This window comes from Netta rufina, assembly GCF_964035555.1.
Source record: "Netta rufina genome assembly, chromosome: 18".
NCBI classification, from domain to species: Eukaryota; Metazoa; Chordata; class Aves; order Anseriformes; family Anatidae; genus Netta; species Netta rufina.
This window is the reverse complement of record NC_140142.1, coordinates 11,463,157-11,475,043: the sequence shown is the minus strand read 5'-3', so window position 1 is coordinate 11,475,043 and position 11,887 is coordinate 11,463,157. Positions and strand designations below refer to the sequence as shown.

Here is an 11,887-nt window from a genome sequence, read left to right as displayed (position 1 = left end):
TGTTAATAGTTGCTCTTGAATCGTACTTAATACCTGGTAACACCTCAATCAGTTGTCAAAAATAAACTTAAAAATGTGTAAGGCTTATCTCATTGGTCAGTATAAAGATCAAGGTCTTCCCTTCCCTTCCCTTCCCTTCCCTTCCCTTCCCTTCCCTTCCCTTCCCTTCCCTTCCCTTCCCTTCCCTTCCCTTCCCTTCCCTTCCCTTCCCTTCCCTTCCCTTCCCTTCCCTTCCCTTCCCTTCCCTTCCCTTCCCTTCCCTTCCCTTCCCTTCCCTTCCCTTCCCTTCCCTTTTTTCTTTTTTTCTTCTTTTCTCCTTTCCTTTCCTTTCCTTTCCTTTCCTTTCCTTTCCTTTCCTTTCCTTTCCTTTCCTTTCCTTTCCTTTCCTTTCCTTTCCTTTCCTTTCCTTTCCTTTCCTTTCCTTTCCTTTCCTTTCCTTTCCTTTCCTTTCCTTTCCCCCCAGTATTGTTTTTCTGTTCTCCTTCTCACTGCAGTCTTGATTTTGTTTCTTGTCCCTTAAGTATGTTTCCAATGTGTTGCTGAAACATTTTCCCTTTCAATCCTAAAAAAGGAGCTGTCACTGGTGAAGATCGGAGCTTATCCCTGAGCCCAGGAGCTGTCACCTTAGTCTTCCAATCGGACAAGGACGACTTCATTTCTCATGTAAATGCATTTGTCAGGTTTGCGTATTGTTTTTTCAGGAATGGAAAGTGTGTATAGAATGGATTTAAAATCAATTTTAAATGTAAAACGTCAGGGCAAAAAAGTTCTAATTACAACCTCTGCACACAATTTGCCAGCTGTGGGACTAGGAGTTTTCTTATTTACTGTGTTTTGTTTAACGTGTCTGAAGTTTAATGGACAGCAATCAAGGCGTGCTAGAAATCTGAAAGCACTTTATGCTTTGTTCTCTCCGTCATTTTGGTATAACAAACTAGCTTATGTTTTAAACCCTCCATGAGGTTAGTGGTTTCCCTGAAGGTAACAAGTCCCTGTGTGCTACAGTAAGACAGTAACAAAACATGAAGTATAGAAGTTCATCCTGTCATTATTCAGCTTCTGCCTATGGACACACAACTACGCTTATTTAAAGCGGTATCACCTTGAAACCTAATCAGCATTTTAAAAAGGACTTTGTAGCAGTTATTGGCTTTTGTCCTGGAGGGCTGAGGTTTGTTTTGTTTTGTTTTACATTCAGCATTTCCATTTCTAGCTTTCAATCCCCTGTTGTTTTGCATGAGGAAAACGTGCAACTTTAGAAAGGAGAACGGAAAGAGCTGCTTTTTAGTCTAACTTTTCAGTTTGTCGTAGGAGTTTTAAATGTGGTAGGAGTAAAACACCAGAAGTACTGCTGCCAAAGTTATATTCAAACTCGTCTTTCTTGGAGAAGCAGAAGAAGCCCAGGGAGAAATAAATTTGCAAACATGCTCTTCATGCTCTCCTTTCCCAAGATTTCTCTGAGATATAGCCCATCCTCTGTGGGTTTTGAGGTATATGGTTCCCAGGAGTGAAAAGGAGGGCCAAACATCTCTCCTCTTGGATCTCAACATGCCAGGGCTTTAGTGTACTGCCACTTACGGCTCCGCTTTTTCACCTGGAAAAAGCAACCGCATGATGTAGACTGAGGAGCCCTCACAAATTAACTTGCCATCACCAAGTGACGCCCAGAAAAGGTGTATTTAAAAGCTAGGCTCATTATAGAATCACAACAAACCCCTCATGACTGGTGCAGTAGACAGTGAGGTAGAGGGCGAGCCCTGGAAAGACAGAAGAAAAGTAGCAGTGAGTTCTGGGTACCTTTGTGCAGACGAAACAGAAAAACGCAGGCAGTGAAGTAATAGTGTTCCGTTACTAATGCCAGCAATAGATAATTGCAACAATTATCTATTAGATCATAGGTACTAATTAACAGATAATTGCGCAACTCCGGAAATCAATAAATAACTGATTCCCCTCAGAGAATGTCTTCTACATTTTTACATTAAAAAGACTCCAGAGTTGTAATGGATTAAAATCCTACGGAAGGGAAAGAAATGGCATCAGCCACTAGTTCTGCAGAAGCGAAAAGTAATACTGATAGAGTTTAGATGGAAATTTTCACTTTGTGTGTTTAGTTTGGGGATTCTTTTTAAATCATTCATACCAGCGATTTAGTTCTTAAGGCTGTTTCTTTGAGATTAAGTGACAGGACTTCTGTTACTCTTTTCTTCTTGGAATGCTTCTTGATATTCTTACGTCAACCAGAACTTCTGTCTCTGTTGCAGATGTGAACAATGACCGTAGCTAAGAAGCCCAAATCTTCAAAGCCTAAAAAGCCCTCTTCAAGGCGGTCTGGCAAATCCAAGAAACCAAGTACTAAAATACTGATGTCACGCACCGCCAACTGGGGCCGGATAGTGCCTGCAGAAGATTCAAGCCAAGTCTCTGTGGCCCAAGGACGTGGAGGTGCTATTTACTGTAGATCATCTGAAAAATCTAAGGCTTTTGCCCCAAGAGATCTAAGTAAGTGTGCGTTTTATCCTGCCTCCATTGTCTTCAAAGCAAAAGTAGAAAATGCAGTTCTTACTTGTTGCACTGATAGAGAAGGGGACTACTGTGAACAAAGACTTCAAAAGCGAATCCCCTAAGGCAACTGAAGTGACTGATGTTACAGAAATTAATTTTGATATATTTACAGTCAACAGAGAAATATGGGGAGCTTTTTGTAATGCACAGATTCCTCCATGTCTTTTCTGTTTTGCAAAGAAAAGTGTTTGATTGTTGCTATTCACAGCTTCCATTTTTCACAGGTTTTTTGAAGGATAACATTGCTCAGGAAAAGATCTGGTATCTGTAGGGGTACCGTCATTCCTAGTTCCTAGTTTTTACGTTTTTACCGTATAATTTCAAGTCTAAGTTTGTGGTTTAAGTTATAATAAGGAAAAAAACAGTAGTTGAGTTAATCAGGTTAAAGATTATAGATGGAGAGGAACTTGGCATTAGGTGCTACAAACAGAATGGCAGTTAGCCTTGCCTTAGGAAAATTAAAATGGTTGACTAAAGTTGGTTTTTTTTTTTTTTTTCCCAAAACATTGTGTTGACCAGCCAATTTGAATTTGGTGGTATTAAAGCTGTCTGCAATAAGTTTTTCTGGTTTGGATTGTAGCTAGCCCCTGTAGGTGCTCCTGCAGAATAGTATTTTTTTAAATACCTTTCTTAGAAACAAACAAACAAGATCTCTTTTTAAATTTAACTTTCTTGCAGTCGTTAATGATGGAATTGCTCCGCCACAGAGCCTTCTTTTTCCACCTGAGAAGATTTGTATGGATTGGCGAGAAACACAAAGTGTTGGGTTGGCCTGTACAATCTTGGCAACACATGTTTTCTTAATGCTACTCTACAGTGTTTGACCTACACACCCCCACTTGCCAATTACATGCTTTCTCTTGAGCACAGCCAGTCATGTGAGTACTTTCTAACAGTATTTTGAATCTGTTGGATAGCTCTGAAGGTGAAAGAACAGCAGTGATTCTGTGAGATAAGCTTATTTGCCTGATTTTACCTGTAGAAGCTGGCTTTGAGCACTGTATTAGCAGTGGGCTCCGAATAGCATATGGAGTGCAATTAATGCACCATGGTTTATTTATTTAGTTATTTGTTTGTTTGTTTGTTTATTAAAGGATCATTTATTGCTTCATGGGAATAATGAAGTGCATTGGACAGTAATGCATTTAGTAGTAATTTTAGAGAGTAATACATTTTGCAGGCTGTGGAGTTCACATTCCTGTCAGCCTTTACAACTGCGACTTTGCAGTAGTCTTTTAGATTTCTCATCACAACATGCATTTGAATACAGGCTTAGTGGATATTTTTATTCTGTAAAGTTGTGTGAAATGAAATGTTACAAGACTGTTGGGACATTGGCATCTTGGGAGAATAGAATGTAGCAAGGAGAGTGGATATTGTATCTATAGTTTAAATTGTACTTAGATGTTTGTAGTTATGGATATTTCGCTGGACTGGGATGCTTTGTTCTTTCACTCTTCAGGTCGTGAACAAGATTTTTGCATGATGTGCACGATGGAGACTCACATTAACCAGGCCCTGCGTTGCACTGTTGATGCCATCGAGCCCACGCATGTTATCAGTAATCTCAGTCGTAAGTGGCTTCAGATGTGTTTCTTTTCGATAGCTTGTAATCTTCAAATAATTATTTGATGTGTCTAAGTGGTTTTAACACTCAAATGAAGAGAGATTTTAGAAATACAAGAATGATTTCATTTTTAAATGAGGTCAATACTATCATCTTCTTGTTTAGGAATAGGACAACATTTCCGTTTTGGCAGTCAAGAAGACGCACACGAGTTCTTGCGCTATACTGTTGATGCTATGCAGGAAGCGTGCTTGAACGGAAGCACCGAGTAAGCATAAACAAGTTCACTTTCATACATTCTCTAGCACCTTCTAGTCCTTTATTTACTCTCAGAAATGATCTCTAGCACCTTTTAGTGCCTTATTTACTATCAGCAACGAAAGTCTACATCATCCTTGGTTTTCATCAAACTCTTTGAAGAGTTAACTCTGTGCCTTAAATCTTCTGAGGTCTGATTATAATTTATTTCCAGATTGGACAGATCTTCTCAAGCTACCACCATCATTCATCAAATATTTGGAGGATTTCTAAGATCGAGAGGTACTTGAAAAAATATTCCTGTCCTTAGAACTGATCTGTGTCTTTTGTCGGTAGTAAAGCAGTCTGTAGTTTGTCTAAAGTAGTATCTGTCAACAACTTGAATTTGGACAGTTAGTCTCCTTCACATAATGTTAAGCATTTATATTTTGTTTCCAGTGAAGTGCTTGAATTGCAAAGCAGTTTCGGATACGTATGAGGCATTTCTTGATATCACTTTGGATATAAAGGTAAGATGTTTTCTAAATATAATTCATGATGTTTAAGTACATGCATGACTTTCTAAATTAAACTTGTTTAACTTAAAAAAACAAACCACATATAATGTTAAAACATAAGAGCTTGGTGGTGCTAAGGAAGTGGATTGGACTTTGTCCTTCCGTGGAACCCATGTAAATAGTCTCCACATTTGCATTGGGTTTAAGGGGAAAGAATTCTCTTTCTGCAAAAATTATAATGCTGTCATACTTCTTTGTTGTTCTACCTGAATATACATCTAATTGTTAGACTGATGAATTTGTCCCCAGTATTGATGACAAAGCACATTATAGATGCTGTCTAGGCTACTGGAAAAGTATTTGTTCCAAAGTCAAATGCCTTCCAGGTGAGGTCAATGCTGAGCATGCTCTTTCTGCCTCCTTCTTCACAGTAGATCGCTTGAGTATGTTAGTAAGATTCTCTTATAAACTACTAGTATGTCTGTGGAATTCTGAATTACGGTGACTTTACGCTCTTCTTTCTCACTGCTCTAGGCGGTTTCATCTGTTAGCAGAGCTCTGGAACTCTTTGTGAAACCTGAAGAGCTGGATGGAGAGAATTGCTATAAATGTAGCGAGTAAGATTTTGACGTCAGTTTTCTATGTTGCATGACTCTGTTGGACTACCTCTAAACTTTGGATCTACTTACAAGTTTTGTGGAAGTTTATAAAAGACTTGGATTTTTGTTTCTTTGGAGGGGGGAAGTCTTGTTCATAGGCATTCCCTATGGGTTTGCAATTCTCTGGCTTGTATTTTGCCATCAGAATTCAAAAAGAGCTACTTTTGTTCTTTCTATTTATTAGCTCTCGACAGTACTTTTCTTGATGTAAACTGCCCAGTTTCCGTTGTTCTCTGGGCTAGTGGCTGATTTTTACTGCTTACACCGTAGGTCCTACCTTGGAGCGGGCAATGTGTCAAACTGAACTATTTTGTTTCAAAGGATGGCAGATGGTTTCAGTGTCTTTCCAGACAAGCTCAGTACATGAAGACTTCCTACTGTTAAATGTTTCCCTCCTGTAGAATGACCATGTGCTTCTGTTGTATTTTTGATGTTGATAGTCGACCTATGTTGGAGATTATTTGCAATTTCTAGTCCTGGGGACCAAGGCTCTCTCGTTCCGCTTTCAGTATTTGTATTTCCCTTGAAAGCTGAAAGAATGTATCCAGGACTGGAGTTCAAATAGCCACTTTTGTAGACCAAGAAATGGTACCTTGCCATCCAACCTGGTAATACCCTTTCGTGAGAGATTCCTGTTCCCCCTATGCTCTGAGTTGTTGGGAAAATTTACCTTCTTCTGTGTATTAACAAACCTGACACGCAGTGCGTGGGTTTATGAAAAGAAAAAAGACCAACCTATTATGCAAGTAAATATCATTCAAATAGCATAGGCATGCGTGAGACATTAAAAGGAGTTTGTTTGGGGGGCGAAAAAAGAAGATGCCTTCAAACACTTATCTCTGCTTGTTTTTAAGGTGTAAAAAGATGGTTCCTGCGTCCAAGAGATTTACCATACACCGTTCTTCCAAGGTTCTCACAATATCACTGAAAAGATTTGCAGATTTCACAGGTGGAAAGATCAACAAGGTATATTTACCACTGTAATGCAACTATATCATTGTGTAATGGGACATCCCCCAAAGCTGAAAGTTGTTAATATTTTCAGACAATAATTGTAGACTAACGACTATGGCTTATTCTTTCTCTTAATATCAATAAAGTTCCCGCTTGACAAGAAGCATATGCTTTCCTCTGAGAAGGCTGATTCATCAGGAAACAGTTCTCTGCAACTTCTAGTCTTAACCGTTGTTTATGGGAAGACTTATTTGTAGTGAATCAAGAAATATATTCTAGAAATATATTCTAGAAATAAATTCTAGTCTGTGTTTTTTGGAAGTGTTTTTCTCCGGCTAGTCCACGAAGTACTCTGGGATAATTTTTCTATCTTCTTGGTGTCTCTTTAGGAGGTGAAATATCCGGAGTATTTGGACCTGAGAGCCTACATGTCGCAGTCAATGGGAGAACCACTGCTCTATGCCTTATACGCGGTGCTGGTACATCACGGTGTCAGCTGTCACTCAGGACACTATATATGCTATGTAAAGGTAGAAGTCAACAGCATTTCTAACAGGGTAAAGGTTGTGCTGGCAAACCAATTAAAGCATGACTAGCAGCTACTGTTTCTAGGGAAAAAGATTTCATTATATTTTTATTTGACATGTGTGTATTTTGTTCCTATCCGTGATTTCAATTGGAAAACGTGCAATTCACCTAAAGAAATCGTTGTCTTTATTTGCAGGCTGGTAATGGACTTTGGTATCAGATGAATGATGCTAAAGTAGTGCGTACTGACATTAAAAGAGTTCTTGGTCAGCAAGCTTACGTACTTTTTTATATCAGGTAATAACAAATCTTAAAATGTGTTCAGAAGAGATTTACTTTCCTGTTATTGATATTTTTCTGTTTCGCAAGTGTTTTTCTTGCTATCCCAGGAGAAGATTATTATTTGTCTAATTCAGTTCTGTCTAACCTGAAATTCTCTGTGTCGTTTATTATCTTTTGTTGCTTGGCCTTAAACTGCAGCACTTGTGTAAATTGCTATCTATGTGTTATCTGTAGCTGGCTAATTTAGAGAAGGAGAGAAATGAAGGTCATCTGTGGTGTAAGAATGAATTCTTGCTGTGCAAGTGATAGTCTTAGTAGGAAGACTGTTCTCTACTTTTCAGTCTGTACTCTTGGCGAAACCTTCTGTAGAGAAGGCTTCCATATCGTATGAGCTGTTCCTCTAAAATGATAGGATGGGATTTAATCCAAGAGTAGGCTGAAAGAAAAACTAAACTACGATCACTGCTCTTTTCTGAAGGCGCTATGATTTGACACTTGGAGAACGTGCGTTTTACTTGCCAGCACCATCTTATCCCTGTTCATTCCCTCCGGGTCAGCAGGGGGCTAATAGTAAGCAGGCTGGATTTATGGGACCACGACTTCTTCCTCATATGATTAAGGTAATTCAGGGAAGCGGGAGGGCAGATAACGGCACCAAACTGCTAGTGGGTTTGGGGTTTGGTGTGGGGTTTTTTGTTTGGTTTTCGGCATCTTAGTTTTGTTTTCCTTCCCACGCCGCAGCTTTCTTCACAGCCCTCATGCTACAGCCAGAGTCATTCAAACAGTGGTTACTGCTAAATTGTGCAGCCATGCGACTCCATTACTTTATAGCTCCAAGACAGCTTTCTAAAGCACAGAGAGCTACGCTCTTTGACTATTTAAGCAGAGTGTACTAATCCTCAAATCATTTAAAAGAGGACTTGTTTTTCCTATCATCGTCACTTTAGCTAAGACAGGGAAAACTCATTGTCTTATTCCTGAGCACCAGAACGATTACTTCAGGCTTTTCAGGGTATGTTCAAAGGGGAAAATAAATATATTTGGGAATAGCAGCAGGTAATGTTAAGTTGCTTGGCTGGTTTTCAAAGATGATGTTAATTTGATACCAATCTGCAGTAAACCAAAAGCAGGAATTGAATACGCTTATTGGACTTGCATTTATCCTTAAAGGGCAGTGTGTTTTTCTTTTTAGGTGTTAAGACCATTTGTAGAAACACTCAGTAGGAGAGTTTTGTGTTTCAAAATGTTACATGCAGTGTTTGCGTTAATCCATCTTGCAATTTCTTCTTTTTAAATACAGAATTCAAGCCGTTTAAATGGAAATGGATCCATAAAAGAGGACGCAAAGACCACTGGTATCACCCTAAAAAGGCCATCTTCAGCACCACCAATGGCCTGTGTTCAAAACCAGGCAATTACCAGGCCTTCAATGACTGATACGTCAAGAAAACAGAAGATCACCATCAGTATTCACAATAAATTGCCTGCTCGTCAGACTGTGTCACAGCCTGACTTTCTTAGCAGTGCTGTGGAGGATGAAGATCTCTACCAGGCTGTTCCTTCATCCACAATTACAAATTCGGTAATGCAAATGAAGCAAATGCAAACAAACAAAAAAGTTTCTGATGAAATTTTTGTGGAGCCAACAGTGAATGAAAATCCTAAACTCAGCTCTGATAACACAGTCCCTTATGGTGCAGAATCTTCAGGAAAATCTGAGGAGGAGTCAAAGGGCTTATGTCAAAGGAATTGCAATGCAATGTCCTCTAATGGAATTTTGGTTGGAAAGGTAGTCCGTACATTGCAGCATTCCAATTCTTCCTGTCAGAATGCTGACAAAGGAAGATCCCAGCATGAGCTGCCAAAAACAGATTCACTAAATGGTGCTATTAGGTTAGTTAATGAATCTAAAGAAAACGGACTGAAACTTGATGATTCCACTTGCCGCGTTGAACCTGTTAAACCTTCTGAGATGTTCTTTTCTAAAACAAATGGATTGCTTGAAACATAGATTTGCTCCATCGAGAATTTCTCACCTACGATGTATTCGGGAGTGTTTATTGTGTTCCTAATTCAGGTGAAATACTGAGAAAACACAGCACACATGTGATCGTAAGACTTTGTGGTATTATCCCCTTAGAATTTGCAGACCTGAGCTTATATTAGAACTTGTCAACGTAAGCTCAGCTGAGATACAAATTCCTAAGTTTCATAAAGTAGATTTTGGGGGGTGAGTCGGGGTTATCTTTGAAGTGTAGATAATGCATACAACTCACAGCGGTCTTGCTTACCATTTAATGGAGAAATTCTGACAAGACTAGTCCTCAGTACTACTACAAATAGTATTTTTTTGTCTGCTGACTTGTGCGTTTTAATTGCAGATGCCTGGAGCTATGCCTTCAGTCAATCGAGAAGTCATCACGGAGTCCTTCACAGCCAGCCAGCTGAACAGCTTGTCAGAGGAAATGAGGTAAAATGAGCACAGTCTGATTAAGACAAGACTTTATGGGAGTTCGTTACAGTTTTATCTGTCTACTAATAGTATTTAATGGAAGGATTTAAATTAGTACAATTCCATACTGTGTGTCCAGTGTCACGAACAGAACTAATGATCAGCACTGAGCATATCACTCTGATGCAGGTTGGTGCCTCAAGGAGAACTTGTGTTCCTTTATAGAATGTTTTTCCATTTTTCTCCACTGTCTGGAGAAACACTGGCTGTTCCCCGCTCGCCCCTATGCCTTTTTTCTCAGAGCATCAGGTGGAAGGAGACAGATGCGTTTGCTTTTTTAGTGCAATGGCTTCAGAAGCAAGAGGGGAAAAAGCACTTTCTCTGGGAGCTGAAGAAGGTGTCCTAATCACAGGAGAGGTTTCTAAATGGCATATCTTTGCGAGCGTTCCTGTAGTCCGGAGGTTTTTGTTTGTTTGTTTGCCTTTGGAAGGTTTTACTCTTAATATTCACGTCCTTCAGCAGAAGTGAGAAATGGGTTTTTATTTTATGCAGTGTTGCGGAACCTCCGAAATCTCCTGGGAATGATGAATATCTCGCCCAGTACCAATGTGATGACCGTGGAGACAAGGAGAAACCAAGAAGATCAAAAGAATGTGACCTCATTTCAAAAGAAAATGTTTTGTATGGCAAAGACTCTTCTGAGCCTGGTGAGAAATTGCGGCAAACTTCCTCTCTCAAGTCTGACACTGAATGTAGCTCTAACAATCTTTCTTCCTTAGCTATTGCAGATAGACGCCAAGATACAAAGGACAAGACTAAAACCACTGACAAAGAGCATTACCGAAGAAAGAGGGAACATGCTCCTAGTGAAGAGAAGGAGAGTCAAAAAGCAGGTCCTTCCAGCAAGAGGAGGTGTTCTCAGAGCGTGGAATTTGTTGAGCAAAAGAGTCACAAGCAGGAGTACTGGGAGGGAAGCAGGTACAGATCTTTCCCTCGTGAAAGAAACAGCCCTGAGAATGGCAGAAGAGCAGTCAAATATTCAAAGTACAGATCTGGCAGCGGAGGAAGATCAGAACAAGGTAGCAATAGGTACTACCGATCCAAAGGGGAAAGAAGTTGGAGCAGAGAAAGATACTATCGAGACGAAGCACGGAGATGGGAAAGATGTAGCTATTACAAGGATTACTATTCACCTCATGCGACAGGAGACAGTAGAGAGAGAAAGTTCTCTCATGGCGATGCAGCCTTTGACAGATTGACTGCAACTTACTACAGCAGGTCACATAAGCATTATCATTACAAAAGCGGATGGCCTCACGGTTCCCTCTTGAGAGAGGAAGATGTACGTCGCTTTAGCACACCCCGAGCAGACTTGCATCGTTGCTCGGTACCTCAGCAACATTCCAGAAGACATTCTCGTGAAAGACATGCGCTTCCACCTGTGTCAGCTCATTTGGAGAACTGTCGCCAGAAAAATGAAACAGAAGGAAACAGAAAAAGAAAATATACCCGTGCAGAAGGTAGTGAAAGTGAAATAGAAAGGAAAGACAGAAAGATAGAAAAGGAGCTTTTAGGTGGTGAAAAAAATGCAAAAATATCACAAGTTCTGGAAGAAAAAGAAGTCTAAGGATAAACATGGAGAGAAGGATTCCAAGTAAGCAAGGATTCCAGCATACTCCGCATTTTTTATCCTAAGTCTTTTCTGGGTGCTTCTCATGTCTTCCTTTTTTTTTTTTTTTTTTTTTTTTTTTTTTTCTGGTAGTTTCTAAGTTATTTAGATAGCATCAGCTGGCTGGGGATCATGTTGTTAGGTTGATCAGTGAAGACAGGAAAGCTCTTGCTGAATTGTGTCAGAGCACTAGCTTTGGACCACATAGTTTGAATCACATCCGTACACCATTCCAGATTAGGTTAAAAGATTTTTTCTGCTTGCACATATTCCAGAGCTAGCCGTTGTTAATGATCTGTGTACAAACCAGGACCTATGGTCCTTCAATCTGACGGCTTAAGTTTGCTGCATCTAAAGTAAGTTGCGTGTGCACAAAGCACCACAAAATAGCTGACATGCTGCAAATCATCACCTGTGGTAAAATAAATCAAGTTTCACATAGGCAACAAGTGCCAC

General features: G+C 39.8%; 1 protein-coding gene and 1 pseudogene across 2 annotated transcripts; both read left to right on the top strand.

Moving 5' to 3' along the window:
- Positions 1-2,273: 2,273 nt before the first annotated feature.
- On the top strand, positions 2,274-9,321 carry LOC311216485 (ubiquitin carboxyl-terminal hydrolase 42-like; annotated as a pseudogene). Its single transcript has 12 exons — positions 2,274-2,502; positions 3,244-3,443; positions 4,028-4,138; positions 4,298-4,400; positions 4,605-4,672; positions 4,829-4,899; positions 5,422-5,504; positions 6,401-6,512; positions 6,890-7,030; positions 7,225-7,325; positions 7,789-7,930; positions 8,611-9,321. The product of its transcript is annotated as a ubiquitin carboxyl-terminal hydrolase 42-like (transcript).
- A 30-nt stretch (positions 9,322-9,351) lies between these two features.
- LOC311216484 (uncharacterized protein) lies at positions 9,352-11,480 on the top strand (the record flags this gene model as incomplete). The annotated part of the gene is given in 4 exon segments (XM_084298016.1): positions 9,352-9,387; positions 9,692-9,780; positions 10,765-11,344; positions 11,346-11,480. Coding segments are annotated over 4 exon segments (780 nt in total). The 3' UTR covers positions 11,421-11,480.
- Positions 11,481-11,887: the final 407 nt, after the last annotated feature.